Source organism: Hypanus sabinus, chromosome 16 (genome assembly GCF_030144855.1).
Source record: "Hypanus sabinus isolate sHypSab1 chromosome 16, sHypSab1.hap1, whole genome shotgun sequence".
In the NCBI taxonomy this organism is placed as follows: domain Eukaryota; kingdom Metazoa; phylum Chordata; class Chondrichthyes; order Myliobatiformes; family Dasyatidae; genus Hypanus; species Hypanus sabinus.
Genome location: NC_082721.1, coordinates 64,540,680 through 64,568,234, shown reverse-complemented (window position 1 = coordinate 64,568,234; position 27,555 = coordinate 64,540,680). Strand labels below are relative to the sequence as shown.

At 45.8% G+C, this 27,555-nt stretch overlaps 1 protein-coding gene across 1 annotated transcript; it reads right to left on the bottom strand.

Moving 5' to 3' along the window:
• Positions 1-3,550: 3,550 nt before the first annotated feature.
• On the bottom strand, positions 3,551-27,152 carry LOC132405849 (keratin, type I cytoskeletal 13-like). The gene is made up of 10 exons (XM_059990844.1): positions 26,615-27,152; positions 25,546-25,628; positions 15,368-15,524; positions 14,336-14,497; positions 12,609-12,734; positions 10,076-10,296; positions 6,861-6,904; positions 5,572-5,599; positions 4,924-4,940; positions 3,551-4,275 (listed from the first exon to the last, which is right to left on the bottom strand). Exons 1-10 carry the CDS (start codon positions 27,038-27,040, stop codon positions 4,256-4,258), a joined length of 1,284 nt encoding a protein of 427 aa, XP_059846827.1. The 5' UTR covers positions 27,041-27,152; the 3' UTR covers positions 3,551-4,255.
• Between the last annotated feature and the right edge of the window lie 403 nt (positions 27,153-27,555).

The window sequence follows — 27,555 nt, the reverse complement described above, 5'->3', positions numbered from 1 at the left end:
TGGACTCCGTATTTTCCTTTGAACTAGTTTGCTGTGTTGAAGTTACAAAACGTAACAGGAATCTTGATCCATGAAGTAAATGGGCTGAAGACCAGTGATCGGTGCCAGCGATCACCAATCAACGTTCTGTCTGTTAAGAGTTTGTACGTTCTCCCTATGACCACAATTGTGCCCTCACGGTGCTCTGGTTTCCTCACACATTCCAAAGACATACAGTTTGCGTTAATAATCTGTGAGCTTGCTATGTTAGTGCCAGAAGCATGATGGCACTGATTTGATTTGATGCATTTCACTGTATTTTTTGATGTGCATGTGACAAATAAAGCTAATATTTAAAAAGAATCCAGGTCAGGATGAGGTCTTCAAATTGGAATAGACATCTTGGTAAGACTTCCATAATGAACAGTAGGGCTCTGGGAAGTGTGGAGAAAAGTGGATCAAAAATTCAGATAGATAGCCTTGTGCCTGTGGAGTCCACAGACAGGGTGATGTACCTATTTAGCCCACTGACCTTCATTGCTCTGAGCTTTGACTATAGAAACACACACAAATGCTGGGGAAACAGCAGGTTAGGCAGCATCTATGGAAGTGAATTAACAGTCAACATTTTGGGCTGAGACCATTCTTCAGGACTGGAAATGAAGGGGAAAGATGACAGATTAAAAAGGTGGGGGAGGAGAAGGAGGCTAGTGAACAGTCGGAGAGCAACGGAGAATGGAGGAGCAGTAAGAGAAGATATCACCAAGCTTCCATCAAAACTCATTCAGGGTAGTTGGGGCATTATAATGCAGTTGTTACAAAAAGTTGGTGAGGCTGCACCTGGAGTATTGTGCATAGTTTTGGTCACCCTGCTACAGTGAAGACAACATTAAAGTGTAAGGAGTACAAAGAGAACGTTGCCAGGACTTAAGGCCTAAATTATAGGGACAACTTGGGTTGGATAGGACTTGATGGAGTGACCTTAGATATATAGAACTGAGTCATAGACGAGGCCCTCCCCTCCATGGATGAGATGTGCTGAAGAGCTTGTCTTACTGTTCTACCACTGATATTCAAGGACTCAATCCTTTGCGCTGGGAGCACCATCTATAGGCTGAAGAGGGGAGTTGCAGGCTGAGTACGTTACAGAGTCAGTCACCTATTGCTTGTTTCACTAGGTGACATCATCAGCAAAATGCTGTCTCAGATGCCAAGTACAGTGACATTCTTTTGTGAAGACGATGGCTGCATTAAAGTCTCTAACAACCATCCCAATAAAGTTTCCACTTACTCTGCCGAAATGTTGATATTACCAATCAAGTAATATCAGATATTGACAGCAATGCTGCTAAACCAGGGGTTCCCAACCTTTCTTAGGTTGTGGACAAATACCATTAAACAAGGGGTCCGAGGAACCCAGGTTGGGAACCCCTGTGCTATACTGACCTGCCTCTGCTTCTGACGCCTCCAGCCTCCTCTTGGCTACTCCTGGTATCTCTGATCTCCCATTTGTCCTCTTCTGGGGCTTGCCATCTGCCCATCCAATCCAGCCCCTTGTTGCAGAAGACCCTCGATCTAAGGTTAGACTAACAAGCAGCAATTCACCAAGAGAAATGTGATGCAAAACAGTGGTTCCTGATTTGAATCATGATATCAAAGCTTTACCTGACAATGTGTTCATGCAGTTTGAATCAATTTTTCCCCTCAGTGATTTATACTTGCAGACTTCTGAAAATTACTCTCAAAATTTGGAATTTGGTTTGTCTTGCCCACGATTGGGATGGTCCTGGAGGCAAATATATCACAGGCTTTCAAAAAGGCTTTTAGGTAGGAAATGGAAGGATATGGACATTGTGTAGACAGAAACAATTTGTTTATTTGGGCAATTGATTATCAGCTCAATTAGCATACTTATTAATTAAATTAATCCAATTTAATTAGATTACTAATTTAATTAGTCATCAATTTAATTATGAATTTAATTTGCCTGCTCCTATGTCATACTGTTCTGCAGTTTGTTCTAACTTATCTGCAATTATTTGAACTTCAATCCACAATTGATTTGGAGATTTTGGTGTCACTGAGTGCATTCTGTATTGTGAGCTGGCTGTATATAGATCGGCTGCTGTTATATCTTCATCACAACATTGCTATGGGTCACACTGTCAGCTTGCAGTTACATCATTAGCTGTGGTCCTTTGTATATTCTGGTAGGTGCTACAGAAATGCAGGGCTTTCTCTCTGTTTAACAGGCTCCTGGGACTACGGAACTACTTGTTGACTTCAGAAAGAGGAAGCAGGGAGACCGTGTGGTGGATCAGATGTGAAGAAAGCTACAGCTTCAAATTCCTGGACATTAATATCTCAAATGACTTGTCCTGGGCCCAGCATATAGATGCAATCATGGAGAAGGTGTTCCAGCTCTTATCCTGTCTTGGAAGCGTAAGAAGATTTGGCATGTAGCCAAAACTCTTAACAAGCTTCTTCAGTGTCACTGTTGAAAGTATCCTGACTGGTTGCATTATGGTCTGGTATGAAATTTGTGAAGCACAAGGGACTTCAGAGAGCTGTGGACATAGCCTGGTTCATCACAAGCATTGCCCTCCCCACCATTAAAAACACCAAAATGAAGTGTTGCCTTAACAAAGAACCATTGACCATTAAAAATCCCTCGCATCCAGGTCAAGCCTTTCATTGCTGCTGCTGTCAGGCGAGACATACAGAAGTCTGAAGATCTGTACCAGCAGTTTCAGGAACATATACTTCCCCACAGCCCTCAGGTTCTTGAACCAGCCTGCACCACTTAACAATAAAGAAAACCTTTACCGTTCCCATCCTAATTCCCTAGATTTTTCTGTTCTTATTTACAAGAAACCCTCTATATCCTCCTTCCATTTAACCCTACACTTCCACATTTTTCTCAGCAAACCTCTCCTGTTAGAATTTATCCATTCACTTGACCCAGAGCTTGCAATGAGACCCTAGTCAATGTCCTATACATCCTTAGCAGACTCTGTGTTTGCCATTTTTTTTTACCCCGCATCTAAGGAAAGGTGTGCTAACTATGGAGATGGTTCAGAAGAATGATCCTAGGAATAAAAAGCTTAACACGAGGAGTGTTTGATATCTCTGGGCCTATACTTGATGGAGCTCAAAAGGATGAGGGGGGACTTGCCGAATACTGGAAGGCTTGGATGGAGTAGATATGGAGAGGATGTTTCAATTAGCAGGAGAGTCTAAGATCCAAGGCCATTGACTTAGAATAAAGGAACATCCCTTTGAAACTGAGTTAAAGATAGGTTTTTTTTCCATCAGAGAGTGGCAAATCTCTGGAATTCACTACCATGAAGTACTTTGGAGGCCACATCAATGGATGTATTAGCAAGAAAAATAATACAGCAAGCAAAGTCTTAATCCCTTCTTCTGTAATACTAATATGGAATTGGGCATAAACATTGGCTTGGATCTCACTGTGACATGTCTAAAAGTAGAAGCATTTGATCCATTTCTGACAATTAATTGAGACACAACACACAGAGGGCTGAGATGGAAAGTATTTATTGGATAGAGTTGCAGCAATAGTGCACAAAAATGTTTAATATTTGAGTTTCCCGAGGCTCCCACCAGGGCTCCAGGGCTGGACCCACTCAGAGAGGATGGGGGTGTTCCTCGCCCTCAATCACAGGAACCCCATCCTCACAAAGTGACATTACCAGACCAGGCGGTGGATCAGACAGGTTAATGCCAATCACCCGTGTCATGGTTGGGACCCCAAGGGTGATGAGGGTCTGACTGTCTGAGTGCAGGAAGTGGCAACCAGCATGCTTGATGGATGGGATGGCATACGAGTGTAGAGTTGGTGGATATAGGGTGCTGTATTGGTAGGTGCCATGTTGTTATGAGTAGTTTTGATGAGTGTTGGATTTTGTGTGTTGTGTTGGTTGATGTGGGTGTGGGTTGGTGGGGTAGCTTTGGTGGGTGGTGTACTGGTGGGTGTGGGGCTGGTGGATTGCTGGCTTTAACTAAACAGCAGCATGTGAAGGTGAAGTCACTGAAGGGAGTCTCCATGGCAACCCGAGTGTTGCATTCAGAAGTGGTACGATTTGGTTGAAAGCGAGTGGCTGATGAGTGGCTACACCTTTTGCAGCATCAGGACATGAAGAGCAGAGGGTAGAGGACAGAAGCAGGGAGCTCATGGCCTGAGGTTGCAGATCATAGAGATTCCAGCGGAAGGCCCACTGATCAGGCGGCACCCCGGAGCCTGGACTTCTCCTAATTAACGAGTTGTCACACGTTCTGTGAAGACATTAAATAAAGAGAAATTTTTAATTTCACACTTTCTTCTTTCTACCATTATCCTGTGAAACATAAAGCTGTTGCAAGTTTCATAAGTGACATGTCAGTATCTGATGATCCTCACAGAACACTGAACTTGGAACACTACTGCATAGTACAGGCCCTGGGACCATGATATGATGTTGTGCCGACCTTTTAACCTACTGTAAGATTAATCTAACCCTTCCCTCTGACATGGCCTGCATTTTTCTATCACCCTTGTGCCTATCTAAGAATGTCATTAATTCCTCTAATATATCTGCCTCTACCACCAGCCCTGGCAGGGTGTTCCACAGACCCACTTCTCTCCGTGTCAAGAACTTACCTCTGATATCCCCCAATCAGCTTAAATTTATGCCCTCTCGTAATAACCATTTCCACCCATGTCTCTGGCTATTCTTTCTTTCTCCCTCTCCCTCTCAGCAGCAGAACTTGTTCAGCTCCATTGACCTTCAACTTGAGAACAATCAGGGTGGTACATCCCACTCACTCCTGCCTGGGGACCCACTCAGCACTGACCAAGGGTCCACTGGGGCTCAGTTTCATTGCATTCACACCAGGAGTCCCTTCATCCCAAGCTATCAAGCAGTGGGAAGTGAAGTGTATTACCTGTGAGGATTCTGGTTCTGAAAAATGAGAGAAAAGATAAAATGTTAGAGTTCATCTTCAGAGAGCCATATCAAATATAATCAGCATGGTACATTGCAAGAAGCTAAGAAGAAATGCTTGGTTGGCAGTACAACCCCTTGAACCCCTAAAGCTGTACTCAATCCCTTTCCATGGTAGTGTAGCGCTTTGCTTTACAATGGTCACCGATTGGGGTTCAATTCCCACCACTGCCGGTAAGGAGTGTGTACGATTGCCCCAGGACCACACGGGTTTCCTCCAGGTGACATTCTAAGGGCATGGGCTCAGGGTTAGTTCAATGCCAGAGCTGGAAACCTGCTGGCCCTGGCACACTGCTCGGTGACAAGCTTTCCACTGCATGTTTCAATATAGATGTGACAGAGCTGATCTTTACCTTTCCTGTTCCCTCTCCATACCCATTGATTCCATGCCTGTGGATCATGCTGTGTGCAGGGATAATGTGATTCTCTGAACAAACCCTGGCCTCTTTGCCCTGGAAGTGTTCACTGGTAAAACAGCCATTGGACTAACTTGGCCCATCTGTTTCTCTCTGGGCGAGATGTAGAGGGCAATGACACGGTGATTTCTCAGTCTTGCAAAATACAGTGTCAAAGTCGGAGAAAAACTCACTTGCTCACAGAGGACGATGGACCCAAGCCTGCAACAAAAACAAAAGTCCAGTCTTAAACAAAGTACTAAAAATATGCCCTGTGCCACATTTCAGGGTGAGGAAACCTGTTCAGACCGACCTTTCACCCAGGGAGACATTACGATGCCCTTCTCTCTCTCTCCCCTCCAACCCAGGAGAAGGGCACTAATGCTTGGCACTACCGTCACTGCCAAGGACTCGCACATGAGGTTAAAGACCTAGGACTAGCCATGAGGTTGAAGACCTAGGACCCACTGTCCCTGTGGGTGCACCAACTCCTCTCCATAGAGATTTGTGCCATCCTCTCAGAGATCCCGGGCAGGCAGGGACACTAAATGCCAGCTGTGTGTCTGCCTCCAGCTCTCATACTCCGTGTTTCAGCTCAGGCAGGGCAGTTGAAGGCACAGGCAAGCTGGAGCAACTCGCTGCTGGAGGAGTTCAGCGGATCGAGCAGCATTTGGAATTGTTAATGTTTTGGGTTGAAGCCTTGCATCAGGACACGTTTCTCCTTGGCCTTCTCCACTACCAAGCTAAGGCTCAATGCTAACTAGAGGAACAGCAGTTCAATTTCTGCCTGGGTCGTATATAACATGGCAGCACGAGGATGAAGTTCTCCATTTTCCAATAAGTGCTCCTCCTCTGTCCCTTTACACTTCTCTCTCTCATCCTGACCCACTATCCCCACATCACCCTAGTTCCCATCTCCAATATGCCCATCACTCACACACTCCTCCTATTGGTACCCCTCCCCACATCCCTCCCTTCACTCCACACTTCACTTCCTCTCACATCGAATTCCATCATCTTTAGCCCTTTGTCACTTCCACCTATCACCTCCCAGCTTCTGATGACATTCCCACTCCCTTCCTCCTCATTTCAAAGTTATTTTTTGATCAAATTACATATATATTACCATATACTACCTCAGAATCACCACGACCCACCCACCTCCATCCCTCCCGTCCCTCAGTGCGATCCACCCATTACCTACCAGCTCATTCTCCACCCATTCCCTCCATCTTTCTATTCTGGTCATCTACCCTCTTATCTTTCAGTCCATTTGAAGGATCTCAACCTGAAATGTTATCTGTCATTTGCCTCACGGATGCTACCCAACTCTGTGAGCTCATCTAGCAGATTGGGAGCTGCTCCAGATTCCTACTACTGCAGTCCCTTGTTTCTCATTTCAAAATAAGGTGTTTGGTCTCCATAATTCAAGTCACCACAGTCCAAATCCGTTGGTCAGCCAGAGTCCATGTGGAAAACTTACTGGAGTAGGAGACGTTTGATGAGGAGATTCCGGCAGTATTGAAGCTAAAGGGTGAAAAGAAAAATTATTAAAATGGGCCTCTTGCATCATGATGCTCCTTCCTCCCATCCACCAACTCCCCCAGCAGATATTCAGATCTGTCTCCCTCCAGTCACCCTTTCTGGGTAGGATCACAAGGCTTTTACAGCACCAAAGAAGGCCAATCTGCCCATCAAATCTGTCAGGAGTCTGACAGTAAATTTGTGTGCCTGAGTCTGAGAGTAACTGAGTGTGTGTTCACAAGTGACTGTGCACAATTGTTCACGATTATGTGTGAACCTTTGCAACAGTATGTGATACTGTGTGTATGTGAGTGCACATAGGTTCCAAGTGGTTGTCATAGCCAGAGTGGTAGTGCGGATAAGCTCCCACTACCTATAAAGTGCTCCCAATGGTGCGTGTCTCAAGTTAGCCTCTGATAACAGAGTCCAACTCCTGGCCTTCATGTGGTGTAACAGTTTACACTGACAGGAGAAGGGGGCAAATACGGGTCATTGGTGCCTTAAAACCAGTCACTTCGGGCAGATGGGGCTTGTTTGCCTGGGAAGGCAGCGCACCCAGGAAAAGGAAAACTGATATAAAACCTCAGATGCCTTGCGGCTATAAACCGAGGAAGAATTCTGGAGTGGGAACCTCTATAAGGCAGTCCGATGTTGATTCAACGTCATTCTGACAGCTCCTGCAGTTTGGCTGTCATCAAAACGTTATGCCTGGCATCCCTTTTGACATCAGCATCTGGACCGAGAGGGGGATCATGATGCTTGGGCAACTCATGGTCTTCATACCCAGGGTTTGGTGATGCCAATCTCCACAACCAACTCAAGACCTGGGGCAATGGTGGCAGGGACAAGATGGTGCTGGGAGCCACTAGTCACAGACCTGCACTCAGATGGCCAAGACAGGATGGTCACTCTTCTCACGAGGTAAGGGCAGAGTTCAGCAGCCACCTTGGTGACAGAGCAGCCCTCTTCCGGGACCGCACTGCTTCCCCCCTCATGGGAAAGGGTCTGGAAGAGGAGACCTAAAGAAAGCTTGGCTCACCCTATTCCATCAGCATACTGCAGTTGACTGGACATCTATTTTGCGGTCAAACTACCTCAAAAACCACAAAAGAAAGAAGAACCGCCAGAAAGCTGAGCAAACTCTGTGCTGGAGCCTGGAACGTCAGGACGCTCATGGAGAACAAGAGCAGTAACAGACCAGAGAGGTGAGCTGCACTTGTAGGACACGTGCTTCAGAAGTACAATGTCGACACTGCAGCTGAGGCCAGTGAAATCACAGAAGTAGGGGCTGACTACATGTTTTTCTGGAGTAGCAAGGGAAAGGATGAGTCTAGAGAAGCTGGAGTTAACTTTGCCATCCGGACCACAATCGTCAGGAACCCAGGGTCCCTCCCCAGAGGCATCAATGATCGCCTCATCGTAATGAGGCTGCCTCTGAAAGCCAAGACTCTTCAGACTCTGATCAATGCCTACGAACCCACCACGGCCCACACCTCTAAACAGAAGGAGCTGTTTTACCAGCTACTACGCTCTGTCCCCACAGACGACAAGATCCTACTACTTGGGAGTCCGAGTAGCCGGTGACCATCAGTCTTGACTGGAAGTTATTGGCAAGCATGGCCTTGGAAAGGTGAATTCAAATGGACAGCTGCTACTTACCCTCTGTGCAGAAAATGGACTGACAATCACCTACACCCTCTTTCAGCTTCCAGACACTCACAAAGCAACCTGGATGCACCGCGCTCCAAGAACTGTCACCTGATTGGTTATGTGATCACAAGGCGCCGGGACATCAGGGATGTGATCATCGCCAGAGCGATGAGGGGTGCAGGCCACTGGAATGTCCACGTCCTGCTGAGAAACAAGCTGTCATTTCAGATCGCCAGGCGCACAGGCGCCAGCAGCCTGGGACTAAGCAGAAGCTGAACATTCAAGGGCTCGCTGACCCAATGTCAAAGAGCTGATCAGCAAACTGGAGGAACAACCTGAGCAACTGCCTGAGGAAGCTGACCCAGAAACAGCATGGACTGTCCTCAAAGACACCCCGTACAGCGCTGCAAGTGCCATTCTCGGGCACCCCAACTGGACGCATCAGGATTGATTCGATAAGAACAACTCTAATATCGTCACCCTCCTCAGGCAGGAGCAGGAAGACCTTGCAAGCTGGCTCAGTGACAAGCAGTCAACCTCCACGACCGCTTGAAGCACCTGCAGCTGTGGAAGATGGAAGGTCAGTGGTGGGAGGACAAAGCAGCAGAGCTTCAGCACCGCACTGACCAGAACAACACAAAGGAGTTTTCGGAGTGTACGGATCTTCCTCCAACATCACGGCACCAGTCCGCTCCTTGGATGCAGCAATCCTGACTGACAAAGGCAACATTGTCCAATGCTGGGCAGAGCACTTCAACCAGCTGCTGAAAAGGCCATTGACCAGGCCATAGAAGGCATGCCCCAGCATCGTCATTCCCGACGGACTTCCGGGAAAGAGAGAGAGAGAGTGTGTGTGTGTGTGTGTGTGTGTGTGTGTGTGTGTGTGTGTGCGCGCGCGCGCGCGAGAAGGTGCCTGAGAGATTTGTGGACCTGCGACAGAGTTAGACAGTGAGAGGCTGAAGGAAGCAGTTAATGAGGAGTCCTCTCAGAATTGATGGCTTTGATCTCAAGCTTGGAGGAAACCGAATTACATTTGAGACACCACGGTGGTAACACAGAGGCAGGGGGACGGGGAAATGTGGTGAAGTGGGTGTCTCCGATGCAAATGGAAACTGACTCCATGCATCTGGATGAGGTGGAGACTGAGGCATGGACTACAAATGGATCTAGAGGTAAGAGTACAGATAGAGAGCTCTCAACACTCAGCAGAACAACACAAAACACAAAACCAGAGAAAACAGGCCCGTTTGCTTCCTTCCTCCCACCCACATGCACGGACAGTCTTCTAACTCTAGGACAAGCCTCTAAGCTTCAGCCATCCAGCTTTGACTTCCAGACTTCCAATTGACTTTTGGGCTCTGATCCCCAGACCAGCTGATGACAGGACCCTGAACTCCAGGCTCGAACCCTGGGCACATCCACTGACCAGCACTCATGCATGCCTCCCTCATGTATGGCCTTCGAGAATGGAGCTGAAGCTTCCCATTGTCTCCCCCCGTGCCTCCACCTCCCACCTGTGCTTACCTCTGTTGACCGCCGTCCAGCAGGATTTTATACTGGTTGATCTCGGCTTCCAGCTTCATCTTGATGTCAAGGAGCCTGTTGTATTCACTGTTCTGCTTCAGCACTTCATTTCGGACACTTGCCAGCTCACTCTCTAGCTGCCGAATTTTGAGCTGCAAATTCTGAAGCTGCTTGGCGTACGAGTCCTCAGTTTCAGCCAGCATGTTCTCCAGTGCACCCACCTGAAAGCACAAGGACTCATGAATGGGCTGCTTGAAACAGGTTTCAGCAGGACGGGCTCTGGCGGGACTTTAGGAGCATCGGCGTGCCTTAACTGGACTCTGAAAACTCACTCATTCCTCTGTCACACTTGTTTGCTTGTGCATAAAGAGAACTGCGTGGCCCCTATCACCAAATGTTCTAAGTTTTAACAAAGAGGTGGTAACTTTACACAAAATTGACGAGCAGTTACAGATATTGACCATTTGGTAACCTCTGTATGTTCAAATTGATCAATCACTAATCACATTTCAGTAATAAAGGTGTTAACAGTCAATTGAATCTACATGTTAAATGCCAATAATACTTCAGAATTAGTAATGTAACTGACTTTAGTAAAGTAATCTAAAGTAAGTGTCCCCCTAGAATCCTTTATTTGCATTCTTATCTGGACTTGGTATGTCAAATAGCCCCTGGCCCCTGCTGTGCAAAGGGGCTCATTTTTTCCAAAGGCCTTATTTTTCTGGGTTGACACTATCTGTTAACTATCCATGCTTGGACATTATCTTAAGCCTTTACTTTCATAGGACAAAGGTTACTGGATTGTTAACCTGAAATCCGAGTTCAAATCCCATCACCTCAGCTGAATAAAACCGGTTAATAAAATCTGGGCCAAACATCACTTACAATGTAACGTGGTTGTGGGAAACCTCCCTCCCCAAATCCCTTCAGGAAGGAGACTGGGACTATGCAGCAGCCAAACCAACAGGCTGCAGGCCAACCCCAAACAGCCGCCTGAAACGGCCACTCAGTCTTTACGCAGGGGTGCTTCCCCTGTAAGTTGGGACCTGGGGCACAAGGTCCTGCATCGGGCAGTACTGTACAACAGGTTTTGCAGCAGGTCACTGACACCCCGTCCAGCTGTCCATTCTGTGGGCTTACGCGGAACGCGAGAGGCTGAAGCCCCTCTTTGAGTTTCTCAGGGGGCTGCTGTGCACTTTAGTCCCGCGCTCCTCATATACGGGTCGAATTGTGAGGAGGGTCTCCTGGTGGGCTTGCGGCTCGGCCTGACCATTGGCCATTCACAGGTCTAGGTGGCGGAAAGTGGAGGGTGCTGCCTTCCCCTTTTCTGAGGATATGTTCCTGCTTGGAGAGGAGGAACGTGGTCACAGTGGGCTTAAAGGAGTGTTGGGCCCCCCAGGGTATTGACTGTTTTATAGACAGTAGCAACCAGATTTTTATCTGAGTATACTTCCTTTCAGATTGCCAATAAGTGGTAAGAGTGAGGTCCTTCAGCTCTGCCCCTCAACACAGGTGCCCCTCAGGCTGTGTCCCAAGCCTCCTCCTTTACTCTCTGGATACTCATGACTGTGTCCGCACCCACAGCTCCAATCTGTTAATTAAATTTGCTGACAATACTCCATTGATTGACCTAATTGCAAATAATAACAAGCCAGCCCACAGAGAAGACATCACCCTTACACAGTGGTGTCAAGAAAACAACCTAGTCCCTGTTGACACCAATGGATCTGGGGCTGAGGGGGTGAGCTGCTTTAAGTTCCTCAGTATACACGTCACCAAGGATCTCACATGGTCTGTACATACTGGCTGTGTGGTGAAAAAAGCACAGCAGTGCCTCTTTCACCTCAGACGGTTGAAAAAGTTTGGTATGGGTCCCCAAATCCTAAGAACTTTGTACAGAGGCACAATTGAGAGCATCCTGATTGGCTGCATCACTGCCCGGTATGGGAACTGTACTTCCCTCAATCACACAACTCTGCAGAGAGTGGTGTGGACAGCCCAGCACATCTGTAGATGTGAACTTCCCACTACTCAGGACATTTACAAAGACAGGTGTGTAAAAAGGGCCCAGAGGATCATTGGGGACCCGAGTCACCAAACCACAAACTGGTCCAGCTGCTACCCTCCAGGAAACAGTATCGCGGCATAAAAGCCAGAACCAACAGGATCCAGTACAGCTTCTTGCAGCAGGCCATCCGGGTGATTAATTCATGCTGATACAATTGTATTTCAATGTTATATTGACTGTCCTCTGGTACATACTATTTATTATATGTTACTATAAATTGTCCATTTAGATGGAGATGTAATGTAAAGACTTTTACTCCTCGTTGTTGTGATGGATGTAAGTAATAAAGTCAATTCAATTCAATTCTTGTAAATATTGAACATCTGTACCTTGTGTATATGTGATGTAAATAAACGTTTATAGTTTTGTAATAAAAACAGGGTAATCAGAGTGGGAATCAGTGATGCCCCACCCCAGGGGAGCAGAAGAACTTTAGATAACCACAACAAGCAGATGGTCACTTACAGTTCCAAGTAAGCCATTGTAATCAGCTTCAAGAGTCTGCACATTACTTCGCAGCTGAGACAGCTCAGTTTTAACACCGGTGAGAGCCTGGTCGTTCTGAGTCATCTGGACTTCTTTAATCGAGACCTGAGAAAGGAAATGAGTGGGAGATTATTGGGGAGACAACTGAGCTCAGATTGGTAAGAGTTGTCCAAACGTTGTCAACTCTAAACTGATTTCACAACATACACACTTGCATTCGAGGTCTGTACAACTTATGAACATAGTATTATTTATTTAAGTTTTATTTTAACAATATGTTTTCTTTTGCAAACTGGTTGCTCGTCTGCTTTTGGTTATGTGAAGATTCTCATAACTTTATTGGATTTCTTTATTTTCCTGTAAATGCCTAAGGTAGTATATGGTGACACATACATACTGTACAAAAAGTAATGCCACAGGAAAGCAGCACCCATTATCCAGGACTCTGCCCCCACCCCATTCTCTATTCTCACTGCTATCACTGGCAAGGAGGTACAGGAGCCTGAGGCCCCATGCCACCAGGTTTAGGAATGGTTATTACCCTCCAACCACTGGGCTCCTAAGACAGCATGGACAACTTCACTCAACACTGAACTGATCACTAAACATAATCTATAGACTCACTTTTAAGGACTCGGGGACTTATGTTCTTGGTATTCATGCTTTCTCTTTTATTTATTCATTTACGGGATGTGGGCGTCACCAACTAAGCCAGCTTTTATTGCCCATCCCTAGTTGCCCTTGAGAAGGTGGTGATGAGCTGCCTTCTTGAACTGCTGCAGCCCCTGAGGTGTAGGTACACCCACAGTGATCTTAGGGAGGGAATTCCATGATTTTGACCCAGCAACAATGAAGGAACAGTGATATGTTTCCAAGCCAGGATGGTGAGTGACTTGGAAGGGATTTCCAAGTGCTGGTGTTCCCAGGTATCGGCTGTTCTTGTCCTTCTAGATGGTAGTGATTGTGGGTCTGGTAGGTGCTGCCTTGAGAACTTTTTTGGTGTGTTGTTGCAGTGCATCTTGCAGGTAGTACACACTGCTGCAAGTGTTCGTCGATGGTGGACGGTCTATTTATTTATATTATAGGTTTTTTTGTATTTGCACAGTTTGTCTTTTTCTGCACATTAGTTGCTTGTCAGTCTTTGTTTCTGTGTGGTTTTTCACTAATTCTATTTTATTTCTTTGTTCTGCTATGAATGTGTGCATGAAAATTAATTTCAAGGTAGTATATGGTAATGTATATGTACTTCGCTAATAAATTTACTTTGACTTTCAGATGGTGACCAAGAGCACCAACCCATCACAATGGGGCTGCTAGCAATGACTTTACTCAGAGCAGTGAAGCAAAAGTATCACTGAGAGTTTTGTAGAAACACTCACAGGTCAAACAGCAAATCATTCAACTCCCACGTCAGAGACAACGCAGACAGACTGGAGCGAGACTGTTGCGTCAGCATACAATAAATATGGTTGTGCTTGGCATGACTTCATTATGCCAGCCAAGCCTGTGAGGGACAATGACCTGCATTTATCTGGCATGTATCCTGAGCTCACGATATCCCACACTGATCAGTAGCTCATGCCATCCTTCCAAAGTTTAAATGCATTCAGAAATTAATCACTCCACAGCCACAACGACGTGCATATTAAGCAGTCGTTTATTGTCCTGCAGTCTGAGCTGGTGTGAGCGGCTGCTCCAATCCTTACCTGTTCTTGGTACCACTTATCCAGCTCTGCCTGGTTATTGTCAACGAGGGTGGTGTACTTCTGCCGCATTTCTGCCAGGACTTTATTCAGGTCAACGGCTGGAGCCGAGTCCACCTCAACATTCACTTCTTGGGTACACTGCTTCCGCAACACTTTCAGTTCCTGAGAAACAAGGCAATACAAGGCTGGATCAGTACAGCCCACTTGTACTGGCAATGTACTGTAGATCTCCCTGGTGTTACAGTGCTGCTTGTGATAAATTCTCCAGGGGATTAGGATCTATGGGTTACATTAAAGTCAAGTCAAATAAATGGATGGAACTGAGACCAGATCAATCTTGTAGAATCTGCTCTCTCAGAATCACCTCCTGAAACACAAGTTCCAGGTTATCATCATTCAGTCAAGCACATGTGTACAGCTAGACAAAAACACTGATTGTCTAGGGTCAAGGTGCAAAATACAGTACATACAGTCACAAAATAATACTAGCACAAGTCCCTGAGTGGCATGGCCTGAAGATTGACAGGTTGACATAAAGTGCCCCTGACTTTACCCCAATTAATTAATACCAGGGAGCAGCATTCTATCATTTGTAACACAGCATCTACAGAGGGGAATAAACAGTCAACATTTCGGGCCAATACCCTTCATCAGGACTGGAAAGGAACAAAGAAGAAGGGAAGAAGGTGGGGGGGGGGGGTGCGGGGAAGGAGTACAAGCTGGCAGGTGATAGGTGAGACCTGATGAGAGGGAAAGGGGGAATAAAGTGGGAAGATAGGACATGATAGAAGGAGGAGGTAAACAGTTCAGATCACTCCTTATTTCATTTGATCCCTCACTGGGCTACAATCAGTTAGCCTATCAGTTGGCTCCAGTTCCCCATTGGCCAGGGTGGATCCTGCATTGTATCTCTGCTTGCTGAAGGCCGGAAGGCACTCTCTGTCTGAGGGCGAGCGCTTTCCCAGCAGATAGGCACCTCCTTCTGCTACTCTAAATCCCATAGTGTTGAAACAGGACACTGCAGCCACCCACCTCATCGTGATTCTTCTTCAGGAACGCAATCTCGTCCTCCAGCCCAGCGATGTCGTTGGTCAGGCCGTCCTGTAGCTGCAGGTAGGTCCCCTTCAGATGGTGCAGGCCTTCGATGTCAGTCTCCACCGACTGCCTCAGCATCTGTTCTGTCAGCCACCTGTAACAGAGAGGGCAGGGTAACAATTCCACCACAGGACCAGGGACCAAAGCGGAAACCCTTCCCATCCTGTAAACCAACTGCCAGCTTGTAGCTGAAAGACCTGAGCTCATTACAGCTCAAATGCCTCGTCCTGAAATCCCACCCGGATTCAGATTCATTACCTGGTGTCCATGGGTACGTACTGTACAGAGAAATGCATCATTTGCATTAACAACCAGCACAACCTAAGGATGGGCTGGGGCAGCCTGGAAGTGTAAACATACAGCAGGATGCCCATCAAGCTTGACAAAATGACACAGAGAGCACAACAAGCAACAAAATCAACAAGAATGAAACAAGCCTCTTGCCTCCTTCTCATCGACACACAAAAACGTACCAATCCACAGAGCACATTTCACACATTTGTTGGTTTTACATCATTGAAACAAGAAGAATCTTTTCACTGCAGAAAGAAAAGCTCCCCATATGATAGTTATCATTTGAAATATATAAACCTTGAAACACTAAAATTCACCATTTTAGCTACGACATAGAAGTAGATGGTTTTTGCAAAGTGTATGTTACTGTAGATTGCAGGGGGATGTTGATCAGTTAGGGTAGTTGGGTGGAGTGTATTGTTCCCTCTAATCTGCACGGGAGCATGGCCAAGCAGTAACAGAATTGCTCCCAAGCACGTAGCCTTTGTTGCTGTACAGCTGGAATTTTCTTTTATATAACGTTAATATAATTTTGAAATCTATAGTAACATAATTATGAAACACCCTGTAATTGTGTTCACGAATATAATCCAGAAATTTTCTAAATACTAAACATACCACAGTCTTTACTTTTAAATATTTTAGAGTGTCAACATATTTACATTGTCAGAATGTAAATAAACACAGAATGGAAGTTGGCAGCTCATTGTTAATAAACCACCAGCTGCTGAATGCCAATGCCGTCTAGTCTAAACATTTTACTTTTGCTGCTGTGCCTATCAGGTGCTCTGCCTGCCTGACTTTGTGCACTTGTGTTGTGATTTGCGGTTTGTGTTTTCTTGATGTGAAAAATTCTATATTCTGACCTTTTTGACAAGTAATCTTTCAAAAAATCAAAACCTAATAAGAATTTTTAATATAAAAATGTTAGAACAAGGCAAAAATTTGTTTCCATAAAACTATTTACACGACTGGTCATGTTATTAAAATTATAAAGATTATGGCTTATCTTGTTTTCAAATAATGATTATTTTCTCAAATAAAAATTATTTTTAGTATCAAAAGGATGAGAAAAAAAACAGAAGAATTAAATGGTTTGAAGATAAAAGCTTGTACAAAGTTTAAGGTAGAATGGTTTTTGCAAATCATAGATACTAAACTACTGTCTTCACATCAAAAAGAATAAATAATTGGCGATATTGGTGATATGTGTCTCCAGGATATCAAGATCCTGGTGACATGACGCATCATTTGTGCAGAAGCAAAAGTTGGGGGAATGTTCAGTAGTGGAACAGATTAGGAAGAATGGAAGTTAAATTTCTTAAGAGAACATCTTAACCAGAGAATTCACAAAGATTCAGCAAGAAATTATCCAACGAGAAGAAATGTGGAATTTTGGGCAGGTTAACTGGAACTCCCAAACAGCATGAAGCAAGAGTAAAATGAGATGTGCAAAAGAAGTCTTACTCTGATATGGTCAAGGTGGTCACTGATAATATTATCTTGCATTTAAAATTCATACTTCTCTGTATTTCATGTAAGAAGTTCTTGCAAACGTGGCCAAATATGTAAATATACCAGAGAGCTGGCACAGTAAGAACAATGCGTTTGAATTTGTGCTTTGTGCTCCAGCATTGTGCTTCAGAAACAGATTAAAGGAAGAATTGCAGAAATCTGCCTTCCATACACTAAATACTGACAAAAGTACAGACATTTCTGTACCAAATATGATAATTTTATATCTTAAGTTGCAATGGGAAAATTCCTACAAGACTGTGTTTCTGGGTATTTTGAATCCAACTGCATATGACAATATCAGTATTGATGAAGCAATAAAAAAACCTTGATATTCAAAAGAGGGTGATGTTTATATCAGACGAGACAAGTGTTATGCTTGGAAAGAATAATGGTGTGGCAGCAATTCTTCAACAAGAAATAAAGCAGCTCTCTGAGCAACATTGTGTTGCACACAGAGAAGACCAGAAATCCAGGGATTAGCTGATGTATGGAAAGAAGTATTAATTATGTAGGATATAGAAACACTGTTATGAACAGTGTATACAATGGTTAACAAGTTCAGTTCAAAAAGGAAACATAGAACTAGCTAATGTCACAGAATGTAATGTTGTCTCATTTAGTCCACTAAACACGGCAAGATGTCCGTTAAAGACTTTTTGCTGTTATTGCTTTAATGAGGAATTATGATGTTTTGATCCAGTATTGCAAAGAGGAAGTTCACGAATATAACAATCCAATCAGCAACTACTGCCTGAAGATTTTGACCAATCCACAATATTGAGCATCAGTAACTGTCCTTAATGACATTTTAGGAGATCTGCATCTCTTTGTAAATTCCTTCAGAAAAGGTGTTTGAATACAATTGGAACACTGCAGTGTGCAAAAACAAAAATTGACAAATGACAGACACAGTACATTTTTAAAAGCAGTTATTGGAGTTACCAAGTGAAAGATCTGCTTGCATCTGTAAATTCTGATGTTGACACTGAGCCTATTATTTGTTCCATTCAACCTGTGTAAAGCTGCTTGGATAACAGATTTCTCAACAATGAGTTAAGAAAATGGCAGGCTTTTGATCCTGTTGCTATTGCAAATGCAAACTATTTTGAATTTGGAAGAGAGAATGTTGTATTACTGACAAAAAACTACTTAGCTATAATTACGAAATACAATGAAAGCATTGATTCAAAAATATCACAATACAGTGATTTCAAATTTAATGTTTCTGTGAAAGTTAAGACTGGTTCAATTTTAAGATGTTCACTGATATGCTGAACTACATGCTTAGAAACAAAGAATTTGAAGAACTGTCAATTCTTGCTAACATCATTGGAACATTTCAAACTTCTAGTACTGACTGTGAACATGGATTCAGTTCTATGAATTCAATCAACTGTAAATCCAGAAACAGACATTCAGATGATCTAATGAGGATTACGACTGATCTTTCATCTAGATGCAAAGTTAATCTGATTAGTGTTTATAAACAAGAGAAAATCTGCAGATGCTGGAAATCCAAGCAACACACACAAAATGCTAGAGGAAGTCAGCAGGCCGGGCAGCAGTACAAAGAGTACAGCTGGTATTTCGGGCAGAGACCCTTCATTAGGACTTGAGAAAAAAGGTGTGGAAGAAACACAAGGTGATAGGTCAAACTGGGGGGGGGGGCGGTGGGAGGGGTGAAGTAAAATGCTGGGAAGTTGATTGGTGAAATAGATACAGGCTGGAGAAGGGGGAATCTGATAGGAGAGGACAGAAGGCCGTAGAAGAAAGGAAAGGTGGGAGGAGCACCAGAGGGAGGTGATGCAAGTAAGGAGAGAGGGAAAAGGGAAAGGGGGATGGTGTAGGAGAGATGGGGAGAGGGTACTACCAGAAGTTTGAGAAATTGATGTTCACACCATCAGGTTGGAGGCTACCCAGACAGAATATTAAGTGCAACTCCTCCAAACTGAGTATGGCCTCATTGCGACAGTAGAGGAGACCTTGGACTGACACGTCAACTATATTTTTTAATAAAGACTGACAAGAAAAAGGTACAAAACATGAAAGATTTCCTTTGTTGTCCTGTATTTCATTATACCCTTCAATTAAATAAAACGAAAACTATGTGATTTTTCAGTTTCCATTCTAAATATTCATAGTAAGCATATTACCAATCTATATTTAAAATGCTGCACGTTTCAGGCCATGTAAAAATTCCTGCTCAGAGCAATAGCTGGTTTGCACAGCTGTAAAAAAAACATTAGAGGTAAAATTGCTGGAGTGGCCAATGGATTTCAGCACAATCTTTTGCTCCCTTTTCTACACTACTTATATAATTTTCTTCTCATAATTTATGGTCTATTTATGCACTGCAGTATACTACTGCCGCAAAACAACAAATTTCATAACATGTCAGTGACGAAAACTGATTGATTCTGAAATTTAACATGATAGTTTGGAAATTCACACCAGTACAGGACAGTATAGGAGTGTAATGGAGCAGAGGGGCTTAGGACATAGGACATAAGTACATAGTTCATTGAATGAGGTGTCACAGGTGTAGGAGTTAGGACATTAAGTTGCATCTGCACAAGTCATTGGTGAGGCCACACTTGGAGTCCTGCATATAACTCTCCTCATCATCCTCTTCTCTTTGCACTATTTACCTATTCTACAATTTAGAGTAATTTTATGTATTTGCCTGTATTATTGCCACAAAACAACCCATTTCATGCCATATAATATACCCAAATCTATTTCTGATTCCATCCCTCGGGAACTGTAGATTGTACATCTTACCTTTCCTGACCTCCCACCCTCTGGAATCTGTGCTTGACCTACAATCCTACAGGATCTCATCAACAAGTGCTTACCCCATTCTTCCTAGCTTCCCGTTTGGTGGTGAGCTTGGGGCTTTAACTCACTACAATGAATGAAGAGCATTCTGACTAGCTGCATCAGGGTCTGGTATGGCATCTCCAATGCACAGGAACAAGTGAGGCTACACTGACTGGTGGACTTGGCCAGTTCCATCGTGGATACAGCTTTCCTCACCATTGAGGACATCTGCAAGAGTGATGGCTCAAGAAGGTGACTTCCATCATTGAAGAACCCCACCATCCAGATAATATACCCTCTTCTCAGTGCTGCAATCAGGCAGGAGGTACACGAGTCTGAGAGGCTTCTTCCCTCCTGCCAGCAGGTTCTTGAACTGACCTGAAAATCCCAATTCTACTACAGTTCTTTCAACTTGCATCAATATATGTTTAGTTTAGTGTAAATTATGTAAGGCTCATGTTAACTTGATGTATTTTTCTCAGATTTGTACTACACAGTGCTGCTGCCACAAAACAAGCTAATTTTCAGGCAGCTATACCACGGGTGTGTATGCCCATCACAATAAACTGAAGCTTCCACTTAACCATCTCTTGAAAACTCTCAAGCTTTCCTCCTTGGCTTAGCATTTGGTCACCTTTTCAAATCCTCGTGCAGCTTATGACAGCAGTCTTGTGAAATGAGCAGGGCATCTCACAATTATATTTATTGAGCTAAATATCTTTTAAATCTCTTCTGCCTTAACCCAGCTGCATCTTCTTTTCAAACACAAGACATTCTGCAGATGCTGGAAATCCACCTGCTTCAAGCAGGCCTCACTTATACCGGTGCCTAAGAAGAACATGGTAACCTGCCTCAATGACTATCGTCCAGCAGCACTTACGTCCTTTGTGATGAAGTGCGTTGACAGGCTGGTGATGAAACATATCAACTCCTGCCTGAGAAGTGAGAGATCCACTCCCATTTGCCCACCATTCCAAAAGGTCCACAGCAGATGCCATTTCGTTGTATCTTCACTCAACCCTCGAATATATGGATATCAAAGACACATACATCAGGATGTTTCACTGATTACAGTTCAGCATTCAATACTATCACCCCCACAACACTAATCAATCAGCTTCAAAAACTTGGCCTTAATACTTCCTTGTGCAATTGGATCCTCAATTTCCTCACTTGCAGACCCCAGTTAATTCTGATTGGCAAAACAACTTCTCTACAATCCCACACAAAATGCTTGAGAATCTCAGAAGGCCAGGCAGCGTCTATGGAAAAGAGTACAGTCGACATTTCGGGCAAAACCCTTTGGAAGGACCTGTACATTTTTTCATAGATGTTACCTGGCCTGATGAGTTCTTCCAGCAATCTGAGTGTGTCTCCACAATCCCAATCAGCAGAGGGGCATGACAAGGCCCTTGCTCGACTCACTACAGGGCCGTGTGCTTAGTCCCCCCCACTCGACTCACTACAGGGCTGTGTGCGTAGCCCCCCCCCGCTCGACTCACTACAGGGCTGTGTGCGTAGCCCCCCCCCCCCGCTCGACTCACTACAGGGCCATGTGCATAGCCCCCCCACTCGACTCACTACAGGGACGTGTGCGTAGCCCCCCCCACTCGACTCACTACAGGGCTGTGTGAGTAGCCCTCCTCCCCCCCCGCTCGACTCACTACAGGGCTGTGTGCGTAGCCCCCCCCCCCCCCCCGCTCGACTCACTACAGGGCCATGTGCATAGCCCCCCCACTCGACTCACTACAGGGACGTGTGCGTAGCCCCCCCCACTCGACTCACTACAGGGCTGTGTGAGTAGCCCTCCCCCCCCCCCCGCTCGACTCACTACAGGGCAGTGTGCGTAGCCACTCCCCTCGACTCACTACAGGGCCGTGTGCGTAGCCCTCCCCCCCTCAACTCACTACAGGGCCGTGTGCGTAGCCCCCCCACTCGACTCACTACAGGGCCATGCCCCCCCCCCCCCGCTCGACTCACTACAGGGCAGTGTGCATAGCCCCCCCCGCTCAACTCACTACAGGGCCGTGTGCGTAGCCCCCCCCCCCTCAACTCACTACAGGGCCGTGTGCTTAGTCCCCCCCACTCGACTCACTACAGGGACGTGTGCGTAGCCCCCCCCACTCGACTCACTACAGGGCTGTGTGAGTAGCCCTCCCCCCCCCGGCTCGACTCACTACAGGTCCCTGTGCGTAGCCCCTCCCCCCCCCCGCTCGACTCACTACAGGGCAGTGTGCGTAGCCCCCCCCCTCGACTCACTACAGGGCCGTGTGCGTAGCCCCCCCCCCCTCAACTCACTACAGGGCCGTGTGCGTAGCCCCCCCACTCGACTCACTACAGGGCCATGTGCGTAGCCCCCCCCCCCCCGCTCGACTCACTACAGGGCAGTGTGCGTAGCCCCCCCCGCTCAACTCACTACAGGGCCGTGTGCGTAGCCCCCCCGCTCGACTCACTACAGGTCCGTGTGCGTAGCCCCCCCCCCACTCGACTCACTACAGGGCTGTGTGCGTAGCCCCCCCCGCTCGACTCACTACAGGGCTGTGTGCGTAGCCCCCCCGCTCGACTCACTACAGGGACGTGTGCATAGCCCCCCCCCCCACTCGACTCACTACAGGGCCGTGCGTGTAGCCCCCTGCTCGACTCACTTTATACTTATGACTACGAGGCTAAGCAGCGTTCCATTGCCATATTCAAGTTTGCTGACGATACCACAGTCAATGGCTGAATCAAAAGTGATGATGAATCAACTTATAGGAGGGAGACTGAAAACCCTGCTGAGTGGTGTCACAACAATAACCTGACGCAGAACGTCAGCAAGAACAAGAAGCAGATTATTGTCTTCAGGAAGAGGAAACAGAGGCTCATAAGATGGACCTCAGAAGATCAGAGGTGGAGCAGCTCAGCAACTTTAAATTCCTTGGCGTTGTTATTTCAGAGGATCTGTCCTGGGTCCAACATGGAAGGTCATTACAAAGGAAGTACAGCAGTGCCTCTCTTTCCTTAAAAGTTTGTGAAGATTTAGCATGACATCTAAAACTTTGATAAGTTTCTATAGAGTGTGGTGATGAGTATATTGACTGGCTGCATCACGGACTGGAATGAAAATACCAATGTCCTTTGATAGAAAATCCTAGCTGTGAGGCAATAGGTGGAAGAGGGAAAGAGCTGAAGAAGAAGGAATCTAACAGAAGTGGACAGTGGACCATGGGAGAAGGGGAAGAAGGGGCACTAGACGGAACTGATAGATAACCGAGGAGAAGAGAAAGGGTAAGAAGGGAGCCAGAACTGGGAATGGAAAAAGAAAGAATGGGGAGGGGGAAGTTAGAGAAATTGATGTCCATGCCAACAGGTTGGAGGTTACCCAGATGGAATATGAGGAGTTATTCCTCCAGTCTGAGCGTGACCTCAGTGTGACTGCAGAAGCCATGGACCTACATGCTGAAATAGGAATGGGAAGTAGAATTAAAATGGGTGGCTGCAGGGAAATCCCTTTCGTGGCAGATGGAGTGAGGGGGCTCGATGAAGCAGTCACCCAATCTATGTCGGTCAACCAAATTTCATTTGCACTATTCATTTATTTGATGATTTATAGTAACTTTATGCCTTTGCATTTTACTGCTGGCACAAAATAACAAATTTCACATCATACAAGTCAGCGATAAACCTGAATCTGATCCCAATTCACCTGGGGACCCAAGAGACTGTAGATGCTGGAATCTACAGTAAAATGAAAACCAAACAGCTGGAGGAATTTAGCGGGTCAGTCAACATCTGTGGAGGGGTGAAAGGTCCATTTCCCTCCATGAATGCTGCCTGACCCAATGAGTTTTTTTGTAGGTATAATGAAAGACTTGCAGCTATATCACAGACACATAGCATCATATAAACAGTATGCACTAGAAAAATATAAACAACAAATGCCTTTCTAAGAAAAAAAAGCATGATTAGAACAAAATAAAGACCAGTTTAGTAGAAAGTGATCACCTGGGCCGAGTTTTGCAAAACTGTAGTGAATAGGGCTGTGCCAGTTTGCTCAAGAATTGAACCTGGCGGAGTGGGATTTCATGTTCCTGTGCCTCCTGCCTGAGGGCAGCCTTGATTGGCTTGGATGATGGAGATCTTTGATGATATGTGTTGCCTTCTTAAGTCAGCACCTCTTGTGACACTACCTCGTGTAGGGAGGTATGAGCCTGTGATGTATTTGGCAAAGGCCACTGCCCTCTGCCTTAAATCAAATTGCCTTACCAGACCATGATGAACCAGTCGTAGTCATAGAGCACTACAGCACAGAAACATTTCAAGCAGCTAGTTTTTGCTGTTATTCTGCCTAGTTCCATCAACCTGCATCTGGAGCATAGCCCTGTGTACCTCTCCCATCCATGTACTTACCAGAATTTCTATTAAATATTGAAATTGGACCTGCACCCAACACTTCAGCTTCCAGTTCATTCCACACTGTCATGACACTCTGAGTGAACAAGTTTCCAGTCAAGACCTTTCGATAGCACATCTGTAGAAGTTTGTTAGGAGTGTTCAGTGATAAGCCAAACCTCCTTAACTTCCAGAAGAATGTAAAGATGCTCGTGAGCTTTCCTTGCGATTGTATCTACACTCAGTACCACCATTTTATTAGCTACACGTGTACACCTGATCATTAATGCTAATTTCTAATCATCCAATCATGTGGCAGAAGTTCAATGCCTAAAACTTCTTGGCAAGTTCAGCTGTTGTTCAGACCAACATCAGAATGGGGAAGAAATGTGACATAAATGACTGTGGTCATGGCATGCTTATTGGTGACAGATGGGGTGGTTTGAGAATCTTAGGAACTGATGATCTCCTGGGATTTTCATGCACAGCGGTTTGTAGAGTTTACAGAAAATGGTGCAAAAAAAAACAGAAGAAAAATCAAATGAGTGGCAGATTTATGAACAAAAACGTTGTTAATCAGAGAGGAGGGAGGTCAGAGGGGAATGGGAAGGCTGGTTGAACCTGGCAGGATGGTGACAGTAACTCAAACAACCACACGTTACAGCAGTGATGTGCAGAAGAGCGTCTCTGAACGCACAACATGTCAAACCTGGAAGTGCATGGTCTACAGCAGCACAAGACCACCAATGTATGTTAAGTGACCATTTTATTAGCTACAGGACTATCTAATCAGGTGGCCACTGTGTGTATGCGCTGTGCCCAGGACAAGTTGTCCAATAAGTGAACACCCAGGAATTGACAGCTGCTGACTGTCTCTACCACTCACCTCCTGATGTACATATTCACCCTGCTTCCCCTTCCTGAAGTCAACAATCAGCTCTTTAGTTTTCCTGATGTGGAAGGAGGGGTTGGTGTTCCTCTAGCGGTTTTTTTGCTATATCATTGCTAAAATGAGGCAAAGTTGCAGGGAGTTATGGCTTAGAGGCTTTAGGATTCCCAACGCATGAAGTGCCACAGCTAGGAGTTTAAAAAATTAGAACCAGATCACTTACTTGTTCCTGAAGTCTTCAGCAGCCAGCTTGGCATTGTCAGTCTCCAGGGCGATGCGAGCGTTGTCCATGATGGCACTGACGATCTGGGGAAAGTAAAAGCAATGGCGTCGATAGGGTTGAGAGGTGGAGGGAAGCATAGCGGGAGGAAATCCACAATTTCCCTGACCGTTGCCTCCTTGGGGTGTGATCCCCTCCACGAGGAGATCTACAGGCTGCATCGGCGGGAGTGTGACCCCACCAGCAGTCCACATCCAGTCTCCGTTCACACGAAAATTAAACTCACAACCTCGCGAACGCCAGAGATTCTGCGGGTGCTGGGAATCTTGAGCAATTCGCACAAAATAGTGGAGGACTTAGCAAGTCAGGGGAGTAGACAGTCGAAGTTTCGGGGGCCCGACAGATACTACCCGAATTGCTGAGTCCCTCTGGCATTTTGCGCGTCTCACAACTTCGCACCAGCTCGGGAAGTCGGCCGTCAGAATCGCGGACCCCTTCCAGCCCGTCAGGCCGAAGTTACAAATGTCTGACAACATGTCTTACCAGGCTGAAGGACAGCTTCTATCCTGCTGTTATCAGGCTTTTGAACGGAACTTACATACGCTAAGAGATTAACTTTCGACCTCCCAATCTACCCCGCTGTGACCCTTGCAATTTACCTGTCTCCCTGCACTGTACTTTCTCTGCAACACCGTGTTCTGTTTTTCCTTTCTAACCATCTCGATGCACTTATATGCAGAATGATCACTGTCCGGATAGCAGGCCGATAAAAGCTCTTCACTCTGTCTCAGTAACTGTGCCAATAAGAAGCGAGTTCCAACTCCATTTCTTCCTGTCCAACATTGCCAATACGACAACAAGACAGAGAAGCAGAATTCGGCCATTCCCTCTTTGCTGTTTTATTGCCCTTCTCAATCCCATTCTCCTGCCTCCACCCAGTAATTTTTACTAATCCAGAACCTATCAATGTCCGCTTTAAATATACCCAGTGAATTGGCCCTAACAGATTCACCACCCCTGGCTAAAGAAATTCCTCCTGACACCCTTGTCAACCAACACTCTGCAAAAATACCTGTTGTTGTAGAGGCTTGACTGTGTTGTTGTAAATGGACCAATCGAATCCTTGGACGGTATTACTTGAGGTTAACTCCCTGATCTGCTTCTCGAGGTCCTTGTTGCACGCCTCCAGCATCTGGACCTTATCCAGATACTTGCCGAGACGGTCGTTGAGACCCTGCATGACATCTTTCTCGTTGCCGGTCATACAGCCGCCGGACACGATGGAGAACGAGCCGGAGGCGAGAGCCGAGACAATTCCAGCTCTGGGGCCCAGCAGGACTGAAGCCCCTCGCCCATACCCCAGCGAGGAGATGCTGGTTTGAGGCCTGGAGCCGTAGCTCTGCATCGAGAAACTAGTGAAGGACGGGCGCTGCACAGATCTGCCCAGGGAACGGTTCGAACTTCGGCTCATGTTGCCGAAATTGTATCGTGTGGTCATTGAGGCTGTGGCGCTATCGGCCGTCGGCTGATTGTCAAGAAGACAGCGGTGCGGAGCGAGATCTGGGCTTCGCTCAGGGAGCACAGTAGTCAGCGTCAGCGGATCGCCTCCACTTATACGGGGCAGGGAGGGAGGGAGGGGTTGGGGCAGAATCAGCACCGACATCTGACACACCTACAGTTTAAGCGGCACGCCCTTCAGTGTGCGACCTGTTCTGTTCGTCACTTCGTCTTTTTTCTGTGCGTGTAGTTTTCTCAAGCTGATACTGGGACGGCACAGGGACGATTCATACTCTGCACGACACACACACAATACTGGAGGGACCCCGCAGCTCGGGCAAAATCTATGAAAGGGAATAAAAGTTTGACGTTTCGGGCTGGGTCTTAATTGTTTATTCCTAGCCAGTGTTTTGTGTTTGTTGGTCAAGATTTCAGGCATCCATGGAGAGGAAAAAACCGTCGACGTTTCAAGCTGAGATCCTTCATATCAGAAGGAAGATTGAAAATCTGGCTGAG